Raw genomic sequence first — 12,864 nt, 5'->3', positions numbered from 1 at the left:
GTTTTTTGGAGAGTTTAATAAAGAAAACGTACTTACCAGAAGACATAAGTTTAAGTTTGTAGTACAAAAATACCACCTTCTACTGTCTAAGTGTAAGTTTGTAGTCCAAAAATACCACCTTCTACTGTCTAGCTTTTCTTTGATCCTGATGTCAACAGTTCTTTGATTCCATCAGAATCTACAATATTTTAATCCTGCCATCTTTTCACCCTGCCTCCCACCTCAAATCCTCAACAGCTTATATTCCACAGTCGATACATTTTTCATGTATCTTTTCCCTGCCATTTTTCTGCTGGCCTGGGGCAGTCCCACCTTGGTTAAACCCAACTTTCTGCCTTCTCTACACCGGTACCCCCGGAGCTGAGCATGTTGACTGTGGCCTCAACGTATGACCAGTCACCTCAGGAGGCTCCATAAACTCGCTGGGCAGTTTTACCTTTCCTAGTCCGCTCACTCATTTTCTGAGCTATTGTCTCGTCTCCTCCTCTGTGGTGTGCGGGCTCAGTCACTCAGGCTTTCCCCATTCTCTGCAACCCCATGGACTGTAGCCCATCAGACTCCTCTGTCTATGGGATTTTCCCAGCAAGAGTTCTGGAGTGCGTTGCCATTTCCTCCACCAGGGGATCTTCCCGACCCAAGGATCGAATCCACATCTCTTGCACTGGCAGGTGGATTCTTTTCCATGAGCCACCTGTAAGCCCCACTTACTGTATGAATGTGTTAGTCACTCAGTCGTGTCTGACTCTGTGACCCCATGGACAGTAGTCCGCCAGGCTCCTCTGCCCATGGAATTCTCCAGGCAAGAACTGGAGTGGGTTGCCCTGCCCTTCTCCCATCTAACGTGATGATGAGCTGACTACTACGCTGACAACCGAGTGAACCAACAAGACAGAATGAGAGGTTAAAAAAAAGTGATACAGAAAACAGCAGAAATTTATTCATTCAACAAATGTCTAAGACTCCATGTGCTCTTTTAGGTTTGGGGAATATAGTTATGAAATTAGAAGTTTCTTCTCTCATGGAGCTGGTATTCAAATTGATTGTAAATAAACGAGACAGACAGTAAACAAAGGAGTGAAAAGATTAGTATGATAGGTAATGAGAAGTGAGGTTAGAGGATAATGGAGTTGGAGGTATGGGATATTCTATTTTATTTAGGTAATGCCTATGGAAAGGACTCATGGATAATTAGTGATATTTAAGCAGAGATCAGAGAGAAATCAGGAAACAAACCATATAAAAGTCCAAAGATCAGCGAGTGCAAAGATCTGCGGACAGAGCATGATTGGAGTTCTCAAAAATGGCAGAAACCATGAGGAAGAGTCAGGTGAAGGATGTGGTAAGAAAAGTATCAGGAGCCAGATCTTGTGGAGCCTCCTATAGGGATCGTGGGGTTTTGGCTTCTACTCTGAAAGGGGTGGGGAAAAACTGGAGGGTATTGGCCAGAGGAGGGATAAGGTGTGACTTGTTTTGAAAGGCTTGCTGTGGTTGCTGTGTTGGAGACCACTGTAGCCACCAGGCAAAGGCATGAGGTTATTGCCATAATCCAGGGGAGAGGTGAGAGTGGCTTAGACTTGAGTGGTAGCAATGGACGTGGTGCACAGTTCAGACTGCTGGCGTATTCTGAAGGTAGGTTTTGTGACAGATTGGACCTGGGGTATGAGGAAGCGCCTGGAAGGACAGTTACCATATACTGATAAGGGGAAAATAGCAGGAGGGTCAGGCTGTGCTTGTGTTTTTATGGGCTCATTAAACAGTTGGATAAGAATTCAGAGAAATAGCTAGCCTAGAGATATAAATTCGGCAGTCAGATTTGGCAGATGTTTAAAGCATAAGACTGGGATGAAAGCACTTTGGGGATGTGTAGAAAGAGAATATAGAGTCGAGAACTAAGTTCTAGAGAACTCACAAAGTGATGAGCTCTGGATTGGAAATCTAGGAAGATTGGCAACGATGACAGGAGAAGCCAGTAGGCTGCTGGAGAAACAGAAATGAGGACAGATGATGAGGGATGGATGCAGCTTGTGAGGGTTAGCGTGCAGGTTATGAGAGTGACACAGGGCAGGAGTCCTGGCAAGAGCATGGCAGTGCTGTTTTACGGGTAGGGAAGGTGGGATGCCCAGGGAGAGGTGGATGGATCTGTGTCCTGTTTCCCTGCAAACAGCTGTTCTCTACTCTATTACTCAAAGCACACAGGGCACTTTTATTGATTTGGCTGTACTGGATCTTCATTGCTGTGCGGGAGAGTAGGGGCCACCCTGTAGTTGCAGGGTGTGGGATTCTCATTGCGGTGGCTTCTCTGGTTGTAGAGCATGGGCTCCAGGGTGCCTGGACTTCAACAGCTGCTGCATGTAGGCTTAATGGTTGTGGCACACGGGCTCTAGAGCAAAGGCTCAGTAGTTGGGGCACACAGGCTTAGTTGCTTCACAGCATGTGTGATCTTCCCAGATCAGGGATTGAACCTGTGTTCCCTATATTGGCAGGCGGATTCCTTACCACTGAGCCACCAGGGAACCCCTAAGAGGGCACTTTTAAAACAAGTTTCCTTTCTATTTCAAGTGCTGCTGCTGCTGCTAAGTCGCTTCAGTCGTGTCCGACTCTGTGCAACCCCTTAGATGGCAGCCCACTAGCCGTCCTGGGATTCTCCAGGCAAGAACACTGGAGTGGGTTGCCGGTTCCTTCTCCAGTGCATGAAAGTGAAAAGTGAAAGTTAAGTTGCTCAGTCAGGCCCGACTGTTAGTGACCCCATGGACTGCAGCCCACAAGGCTCCTCTGTCCATGGGATTTTCCAGGCAAGAGTACTGGAGTGGGGTGCCATCACCTTCTCCTCTATTTCAAATGAGAAGGCTAAAAGTTAATAGGAAGGTTTCATTGTTACTAAGGGCTTCCCTGATAGCTCAGTTGGTAAAGAATCTGCCTGCAATGCAGGAGACCCTGCTTCGATTCCTGTGTCGGGAAGATCCACTGGAGAAGGGGTAGACTACCCACTCCAGTATTCTTGGGCTTCCCTTGTGGCTCAGCTGGTAAAGAATCCACCTGCAGTGCAGGAGACTTGGGTTCGATTCCTGGGTTGGGAAGATCCCCTGGAGAAGGGAAAGGCTACCCACTCAGTATTCTGGCCTAGAGAATTCATGGATTGTATAGCCCATAGGGTCACAGAGAGTCGGATACGACTGAGCAACTTTCACTTTCTCAGTTGTTACTAAAACTGATGCAACAGATTTCATCATAGTGTTAGCTGCTCAGTCATGTCCCACTATTTGTGACCCCATGGACTGTAGCCTGCCAGACTTCTCTGTCCATAGAATTTCTAGGCAAGAATACTGGAGTGGGTTGCCATTCCCTCCTCTAGGGGATCTTGACTCAGGGATAGACCCCAGGTCTCCTGCATTATGGGCAGATTCTTTACTGTCTGAGCCACTAAGGAAGTGATTGATTTTTTTTTTTTTTAATCATAATTTGCAAAGTTGAGAACCACTGTCTTCTAGATAATAAACAATTTTCAAAATGAAATCTACTATTGTTCAGTAGAATTTGGCATATTTTCTTAAATAGTATAATAATTAATGTTGTGCTGTTTGCTTAGTAGTTCATCTTTACACATAAGCACATCCCTGTTTAACAGTTTTGGGAGCTGTTTAATCTGCTTTTATCCAAGCAAAGAATCTACAGATAATTGAAATCATAGAAAATTATTTAACAAACCTAGAACTTGGTTTGTTCATTCTTCTTATACAACTGGAATCGTGGAAGTCTTTCTTTTTTTGCTTTAAGGTTGATGTGGCAAATGAGGTTATTGATATAAAAAGCACCATATCATTGAGCTAAGTACAAAACAAGAAACTTGGGTCACAAAAAGGACTGAATTAAAAGCAAAAATTTTATACTTTGTTTAGGTACCTGTACGTGTATTTTTGGACCTGTCCTCATTGCCTTGTATACCTTTAAGTAAACCAGTGGAACTCTTAAGACTAGACTTAATGACGCCATATCTGAACACCTCTAACAGAGAAGTAAAGGTAAAATGGTTATTCTTGTCATATTCAGAACTATCTTAAATTATGTAATACCTTACATACTTAAAATAGCTTTAGCCACTTTCTTTGAATTTAAATGTTACTTTCTAAACAGTATGCAGACCTGAGTTTGGGTAAATATCAGTGACTAGAATAGGTTGGTATTAATTTGAATTGGGTGATTAAATGTATTTCTTTATAAAATTTGGATCTAAATCTTACTAAAAAGACAAAGACTTATCCAGGTCTACTCCATCTGATGAAATTCTTGCGATTTCTTAATTTTCATAGGTACGCATTTGTAAATCTGGACAAGTGACCGCCATTCCATTTTGGTATCATATGTACCTCGACAATGAGATTAGGTTAGATACTTCGAGTGAAGCCTCTCACTGGAAGCAGGCCGCAGTTGTTTTAGATAATCCCATCCAAGTGGAAATGGGAGACGAACTTGTACTCAGCATCCAGCACCACAAAAGCAACGTCAGCATCACCATAAAGCAATGAAGAGCAGACGTCTAATGAAAAAGTGTGGAAGCAGAGCAGTGGGTTTCCAGTTCTAGTCTGAATTAGTAGTGGGATTGTAACCATAAAATGCAGGTGTATTTTAGTCCTTGAAATGGTCAAATATTTTTAAAACATTGACATTAATAAAGTGTATTTAAAGACCCTAACTAAAGAGTAGCATTATTACAAAAATCTTACTGCAGACTTCCTTTCTGGCAAAGGCTGTCATTAATTTTTCAAATTAAGAACTTTTTATTGCTTGGTTTTACTTATTATAATTAAAATTTGCCAAACTTGTTAGTCTGTACTCTAAAGCTGTAAAGATAAGGAATTTTGAGTCTCTTATCCATTTTTTAGACATCTTGGCTATTTTCCTTAAATCTGAACTTTTGGTGAGGATACCTCAAAAAGTTGGTTTCCACTGAAGATTGAGGGTTTATGTTTACCTGTAAATTCTCAGCTTGCTTCTTGTAAATGTTGAAATACTTCTGAGCCACCTTCTCAGTTTTGTGTTAAGACTTTTAAGCTACAGCCTAAATGTAATTACAGGGTAAAAGAAGGACAAAAGAAATCTTAGGAGGCAGCATTTTTCCTGGTCTGCCTTTGGCAAAGAAAAATTTTAAAGCTGATAAATTCAGAAAGGGTTAAACCTAAACCAGTATTTTTAAAGGTTTTGATGTGAATACACAGTAGAAAAAAAAAAAATTAGTCCAGACCCGAAATAGGGAGATTAATAAAGATTATCGTGCTTTGTATATACTGTGTGCTCTGTAGGTGAGCCACGCAGAAAATAAGATGTACCTTCCTTCTCTCCACACTGCCTGTTCTCCTTGCCTTTAGGGTTATACTGCCCAACTTAACTTTCAGTAGAAATGTTTCGTTTATAATAGACAATAAAAACTTTGTACCTAATTACTGTGTACCTGTGTGTGTGCTTAAATATATAAAGCATAGATTTTGAGAAATAAATACTTGCCCTTGCTATTTGCAACATACTGCTCTGGCACTTTCTATATTTATTTTCAGTGTAAAATGTTAGGCGCAAGGGGTTGTGATTAACAATTAGAGGAACTCGATCTAACCTAAGTAGTAAATTTCTCCCAGAGAGTATGTGCAAGTCTTGTGACTGTGGTTTGATAAACAGTTAGGACTACTCAGCCCAGATTTACATTTGCTGACACCTTTAGTAGCCCTAAAGAAAAGCAGACTCTGTTTATCTATCACAAGTTTCTTATTCTTCCACTCTTTCGTCCAGTTTATTCTTTTCATCTCCAAGTCCTAGATAACCTATTAATCTGTTCGCCTTGGTGCAGATAATGATTTTTTAGACAGTAGTTGTTTTAAGATTAATAGATTAGGTCCTAGACATTTCTCCTAGTAGGAATGTAAGACACAGGCATCTCTCATTGTAGATAAATGATTTTCAACCCTTTAATTTTGGGGGCTTAAGTTTTTCTGCTGTGCCTCTAATCACAAGAGACATAAAAGGTTGCAGAAAATAAATGATAAATTCTCATTTATTGAAAGACATTCATTTGAGAAATAGAGAAATAATTGTTAGGTAAGCATATATGGCACATGATTATGATTGAGGTCCACTAACTCGCATTTCTGAATTATACTTTCTGCTAGTTCCAGAGCATTGTATTCATGCAGCAGTGGTAGGAAGCACAGATTTCTTAAAATGTCCTCCTCTTGATAAAGTAACGTCAGGAATGGTTAGTAGTCATTGTCTACCAGTTGAGTATGTGATACTCTGTAGTGTTAAGTCTAAGTCTAGGACATTTAGACTGATTATTTGTGATATACAAAACCTAGTTGTATAAATCCGGTGGCTGTACCTGGTTTTTGCCGTTGTGTTCAAATTTTCCATCATTAATGGCTTGTCCTAAGCACAAGATCCTGAGCAACGGGACACCAGGTAGTGAAGTAACACGGTAGTAGCACAGTCTGCTGCTGCACACTGCTCAGGAGGCCACGGGCTTCTCTGACGACTCTTCTCTCGCTCCTGCAGCATCGTTACCTGTGTCGTCAGATGCGTTAGCTGTGGTTGGTGTAGTCTGGGGGGTCACGGTGTGTCCAAACCCTTGATAGTGACCCACGGGTGAGGGCGGCACTGAAGAGGCAACGGAGAGTGCATCTTGCGATGATGATGATAACAAGCTTGTATGTTCATTTTGATCTTGATCCTCAGGAAAAAACTTTTTCCTAGGATGTCCCATGACTGTCCTTCCTTTAAAGTAAAATAAAAGTGTCCGAGTTAGCCAATAGTTAGGTTATTTTTAAATCCACTAAGATGTTGCCATGCTAAACGTTAAGCTCCTTTCCCCCCCTCCCAATTTGGAGAGCCTTATTGTGGTACCCATTTACACAAAGGCTTTTCAAAAACTTCTTCTACAGACTGGACAGGAGAACTCCAATAGCCTATTCGAATAAAATGGCTGGTACTTACCAACATGCCTTACTTGTTCAGAAATATCATCCCTAATATCTGAAACGTCCCACATAGCAAGAAAGGAATCAAAGCATGAGCCCTCTTCTGCTTCTTGGACATACGGTTTATATGAGAAAGTGTAGTGATGAGCGATAGCAGCAAGGAACATCTCAATACAGATAATAAAGTCCTGCAACAACATCAACATCATCATCAGCCATACTGGATTTTAAATCTAGTTTTGCAGGCAAAAAGCACTATGTCTCTTTTCAAAAATGTATCAACAGCTGTTTTTTCCCTCACAAGACTGTCCTCATATTTTCATTTTCCAAAATAACGATTTTTGACCTCTTCATAAAAACACAAAATGCCAGAAGTTTAACTCAATTTTGTACTACTTCAATCACCACAGGTATTTCTTGGCCAAGTACAATGTATTCTCTTCCACTATCCAAGGACTTAGAGGAGAAATGCAGAAAAAAGAAATTGAGTAGGAATAACAAAATCTAGGTTCTGTTACTAATTTGTAGAAGAACCAGGAAGTTGGGCCAATTTTTGTGGGGTTCCCCGTTCCCTCATGTGTAAAGTGAGGTAACTCTAGCCCCACAGCCTGCATACGCGCATGCTGTCAGGTTCAGGAGAGAATATGTAAAAACGCGCAACAAAGCAAAGTTCTGCTGGGAGTCAGAGGGCACTGCTTACCTGGAGTCCTGTGGCCACAGCTTCTACCGTCTGCCATTCCCATGTATGCTTTTCAGAAATAACGCCAACTTTTACCAACAAAGCAATAACTACTGCTTGCCTATATGTTAGGAAAAGGTAAACGCCAAATCTATATCAAGCATAAAACCAGCAGTTGTTTAAAAAATACGCCATTTAAAAAGTGAAACCCCAGCACAACCTGTGGCCCATGACCACCCTGCCTTTCAGCATATTCCCGAAGACACTGTATAACTGCATTAGATACATCTGCTTTACACACTGACTCGTCCAGTACAGTTTCATTATATGAATTTTGATTTTGTATTCTTAGAACTTCGGGACTTGGTTTATAGTCTTTTTTTGTTTTGAAAGTGTGCATAAGTCGTCATATTTTAAGTTGGTCCTATACACAGACCATGCCTAACACCTTACACAATAGGAATTTAAAATGAAATAAAGGAAAGATACTTAAATGTTAATTTATGCACACATAAATTGGTTATTTAGATTATTTTAAAGAACATTTTGGAACCAGTCTTTTTTTTTTGGAACCAGTCTTGTTAAACAGCTAAAATGAGATAAGGTTTCATATATCTATATGCAAGAATATTCACTTCCATATTACTTGTAATGGTAAAAAAATAAATTAGGAACAATCTAAATGTCAATAAGAAACTAATTAAAAAATTGTATCCATACATTAGAATACTGTGCATGGCAAAAGCAAAAAACCCAGTAACAACAAAACTATATTCTCACTGTATTTACGAAGAACTATAACTACAGTATACTAAACATTGAGTTCTACAGGTTTTTATAGTATGACGCTCTTTCTGTGGTTTTATAAATGATGTGGAGCACAGTGTCATTCATTCTGGGTGGTGGGATTGCAAGGATTTTTCTTCCCCCCACTTTGTATTATTTGTATATTGTTACATTTGGTATATTTGTTTCCAGGACCCTATCACCCACCCCCCTTTACTAAACTGGGACCATGAACAGTTTTGTCTGTTTTAAAATTTTTACTAATGAATATTTTCTCACATTATTAAGTATTCTATATCATGGGTATCTTCCAAACTCTACTATATGAAAAAACCATGACTTATTTTAATGATTCCCTTAGTGTTGACATTTAGTGTCTCAAATTATTTTCTTCTTATAAATGTTAGGTGACCATTTGATTATTTATGAAAAAGCAAGGGCGGCTAAAAGAATGAACTTTTAAAAAGGGAAGTAGACATTTTAATTCCTCTTCCATATTAAGACTTACAAATTCTCATTAAACTGCCCTTTAGAAAATGGCAACATGCAAGAAAAAGCAACACTTACCAAAAAGAAACAAAAACCACCAGCTTTACACAAAGAAATTTGCCAACAGGTTGGATTGGACTCAGCTCTTCCTTCAGCACTTTATAAAAGAGCAGGAGACAATACATGGCGAACTAGAAACAATCAAACATATTCAATAAGAATAAATAAATTCGGTATTAGAAATACCAAAATCACAGACCAGACCTGGCACAGAGTAATTTTTCAGGCAAAATTTTCTAGGCTTTATTATGCTCCTTTTAGATTAACAAGAGGCTTTTAAATAGTTTACTATGGATGCAAATATCCAATATGAAATTTCTCAGAAGAGACGTGTAACATCATCTCTGAAAATGATTTTAATTGTTCATTTACAGGGCCCACAAAAAAACACAGTAAGAAGTGACTGCCGTGAATGGAAGAAAAGGCTCCCATTTAACCAAAATAAAAACACTGTCTGCTTATTAACAGCTTTTATATACAAGTTACCATTCATTTTATAAGGGTTGAGCTTACCACTAACTGTACATAGATTATTTGTAAGTGAACACGTTAAATAAGTACTATTTCAGTAAAACTATGCCCGTGAAATCAAAAAGTAAGGAATCAGGGAGACCATTTTTCTTGAGGGCAGTGTGTTAATCCTGCTGAATTTACTTTTTAAAGGTAATTAGCAGCTCAAGAGAGTAATTATTTAAAAAAATCAGTTGTAATTAGCATTGCACAGCAATAAACATTTTTCTAAAAGTTTACTTTCCCCATTATAAAATGCTTATTTATAATATTTTAGAATATGAAAGCAGTTAAGTATAAAGTTGTTCATAGTCCCATCATCCAACCATTCCTTTCTACACATAATATGGTTTTTAACAGGTATCATAAGTATAAAATTTTGTTGCTTTATGTTTTTCCACTTAAAGTACCCCTTTCCATATATTTGATTAAATAACTGCCTAATGTTTTGACCAATGGAAGGACACAGAATATTTAACCAGTTCTCATCACTAGACTTTGGACTGTTTCCAGGCTTTTGCAAACAATAGGCCTTCTATACAAACATAGTGAAAGCAAAAGTACTTCTGGCCATTTCTTGAGGCATTCCCCAAAATGGAATTGTTGGTTCCAGAAAATACAAACATGTGGAAAAGCTCTGAATACACAAGCATTTAATTTTTATTATAAATCTCTAATAACTCACATGCATGCCACTGTACCTAAACTATTATTTTGGAGAAAGCACTAAAGATTTTCAGCACACCTCACACCAATCAGAATGCTGCTGCTAAGTCATTTCAGTCATGTCCGACTCTGTGTGACCCCATAGACATCAGCCCACCAGGTTCCCCTGCCCCTGGGATTCTCCAGGCAAGAACACTGGAGTGGGTTGCCATTTCCTTCTCCAATGCAGGAAAGTGAAAAGTGAAAGTGAAGTCACTCAGTCGTGTCTCTTAGCGACCCCATGGACTGCAGCCCACCAGGCTCCTCCATCCATGGGATTCTCCAGGCAAGAGTACTGCAGTGGGATGCCACTGCCTTCTCCCCCAATCAGAATGGCCATCATCAAAAAAACTACAGGCAATATATGCTGGAAAGGATGTGGAGAAACGGGAATCCTACTGCACTGTTGGTGGGAATGTAAATTGATACAGCCACTATGGAGAACAGTATAGAGAATGCTTAACAAACTAGGACTAAAACTACCATATGACCCAGCAAATCCCACTCCTGGGCATACCCTGAGAAAAACCACAATTCAAAAAGGCACGTGTATCCCAATGGTCACTGCAGCACTATTTACAATAGCCAGGACATGGAAGCGACTTAGACGTCCATCGACAGATTAAATGGATAAAGATGTGATACATATATACAGTGGAATATAACTCAACCATAAAAAGGGAAGAATTAAAGTCAGTTGTAGTGAGCTGAATGAACCCACAGGTGGTTATACAGAGTGAAGTAAGTCAGAGAAAAATGAATATCCTATATTAATGCATATATATGGAATCTAGAAAAAGTATTGATGAACCTATTTGTAGGGAAGGAACAGAGACTCAGATGTAGAGAACTGACTTGTGGACACAGCAGGGGAAGGAGCGGGTAGGACGAACTGAGAAAGTAGCACTGACATATATACATAATCATGTGTAAAATAATTAGCAAGTGGGAAGCTGCTGTGTAACACAGGGAGCACAGTATGGTGTTCTGTGATGACCTAGAGGGATGGGATAGGAGGGGAACGGAGGCTCTAGAGAGAGGGAAGATGTGTGTGTGTCTGTGTGTATTATGGCTGATTTGTGTTGTTGTATGGAAGAAACCAACACAACATTGTAAAGCAATTATCTTACAATTTAAAAAATCGCAACATTTACATTAAAAGATTTTCAATAAAGTGCACCTTAAGTTGAAAGGATTCATTTCAGTTTCTATAACATTTTTTAAAACTTGGCATTCTCAATTTTCAATTCCAAATATATGAGAGAATTTTACTCTCCCACTTTTATTAAAACCCTACACTGTCATATACCAGTAAGACATTTTTTTATTGAATATACCTAGGATTTTTGTTTTAAAGAGAGACATTATGCTTTTATTAATGACATATCCATAGAACTATGCAATAAATACCAGAACCAATGAAAAAATACAATCAACAATTCAGTGCAGTTCGGGGGAGAATGTATACATGCATGTGTATGGCTGAGTCCCTTCTCTATTCACCTGAAACCATCACAAGATTGTTAACTGACTACACCCCAATACAAAATGGTTTTGGTGTTCAAAAAAAAACCACTGTGCCCCTGAGCCACATTACATAAAAATTCAATGTATAAGTCACAAGATAATCAACAGATATGATATCTTTGCATATGTATAAAGACTTAAAGTTTCTTCAAGTTCTTCCTACAAATCAAGTTCAATATTAAAGTCACAATTAAGCTTTATTCCAGAAGAAACTTTCCCTAAAAAATTTTAGTTATAGATGTAAATTAAGTACAATTAAGATGAATATTTACTTACCAACTGAGACATATTGTTTATGATAACCAAGTAAGTCCAAGCATTTGAAAAGCTAAAGTTCCCTTCATCATATATACCAAGTAACTCACAGACTCTAAAAAAGATGGTAAAAATCAGACTTTATGAATAACTAAGTCAAAAATATATTTTAAAATACAACATTGATAGCAATACTTTAATTAATTAATTTGGCTGTACCACATGGCTGCTGCTAAGTTGCTGAAGTCATGTCTGACTCTGTGCGACCCCATAGACGGCAGCCCACCAGGCTCTGCCGTCCCTGGGATTCTCCAGGCAAGAACACTGGAGTGGGTTGCCATTTCCTTCTCCAATGCATGAAAGTGAAAAGGGAAAGTGAAGTCGCTCAGTCGTGTCCGACTCTTCGCGACCCCATGGACTGCAGCCTACCAGGCTCCTCCGCCCATGGGATTTTCCAGGCAAGAGTACCAAGTAGGGAGCCATCGCCTTCTCCTACCATATGGCATGAGGGATCTTAGTTTCCTGACCAGGGATTGAACCCATGTCCCTTGCAGTAGGAGTGCAGAGTCTTAACCACTGGCCCGCTTAGGGAAGCCCCAATACTTAAATTTAGAAGTAAGATTATTTCAAAGTTTCTGTAGATAATCACTTGATTTTGGCCATAGAGGTGGTTCAAAAATTAAAAACATTTTTCTAGAGATGTACCATATGATTATCCCTCCAATCTGAAATAAATCCAAAAGACAAAAACATTGAATTAGAAAGGGTAATTATTAGATTAAAAAAAATGATGCTGCCTAATTTTAAAAACATGTAATGCAGGTTTATAACTAAACTATATTTTTTTCTGCCAAATTGTTTTGCAGGCAACTTTTATGATAACCCAGATCTGAG

General features: G+C 39.1%; 2 protein-coding genes across 4 annotated transcripts in view; one reads left to right on the top strand and one right to left on the bottom strand.

Moving 5' to 3' along the window:
• Nucleotides 1-5,435, top strand: part of PRMT9 (protein arginine methyltransferase 9) — a 33,719-nt gene extending 28,284 nt beyond the window's left edge. For 2 of the 3 annotated variants that reach the window (XM_006042853.4, XM_025268145.3), the window contains 2 exons: nucleotides 3,897-4,019; nucleotides 4,308-5,435. In XM_006042853.4, the coding sequence (XP_006042915.3) occupies nucleotides 3,897-4,019; nucleotides 4,308-4,523 (339 nt within the window). In that variant the 3' untranslated portion in view covers nucleotides 4,524-5,435. The remainder of the gene's footprint in view (nucleotides 1-3,896; nucleotides 4,020-4,307) is intronic. The other variant, XR_006545753.2, reaches the window with a different exon arrangement.
• A 587-nt stretch (nucleotides 5,436-6,022) lies between these two features.
• The window catches only part of TMEM184C (transmembrane protein 184C), a 28,512-nt gene continuing 21,670 nt past the window's right edge, over nucleotides 6,023-12,864 (bottom strand). Inside the window, exons 6-10 of the mRNA XM_006042852.4 lie at nucleotides 11,992-12,085; nucleotides 8,992-9,104; nucleotides 7,660-7,759; nucleotides 6,976-7,147; nucleotides 6,023-6,756 (exon numbers count right to left, since the gene is read on the bottom strand). Of these exons, the coding sequence (XP_006042914.1) occupies nucleotides 6,491-6,756; nucleotides 6,976-7,147; nucleotides 7,660-7,759; nucleotides 8,992-9,104; nucleotides 11,992-12,085 (745 nt within the window). The 3' untranslated portion in view covers nucleotides 6,023-6,490. The remainder of the gene's footprint in view (nucleotides 6,757-6,975; nucleotides 7,148-7,659; nucleotides 7,760-8,991; nucleotides 9,105-11,991; nucleotides 12,086-12,864) is intronic.

Source organism: Bubalus bubalis, chromosome 17, assembly GCF_019923935.1.
Source record: "Bubalus bubalis isolate 160015118507 breed Murrah chromosome 17, NDDB_SH_1, whole genome shotgun sequence".
Lineage (NCBI taxonomy): Eukaryota > Metazoa > Chordata > Mammalia > Artiodactyla > Bovidae > Bubalus > Bubalus bubalis.
This window is presented reverse-complemented; position numbering and strand designations above follow the sequence as displayed.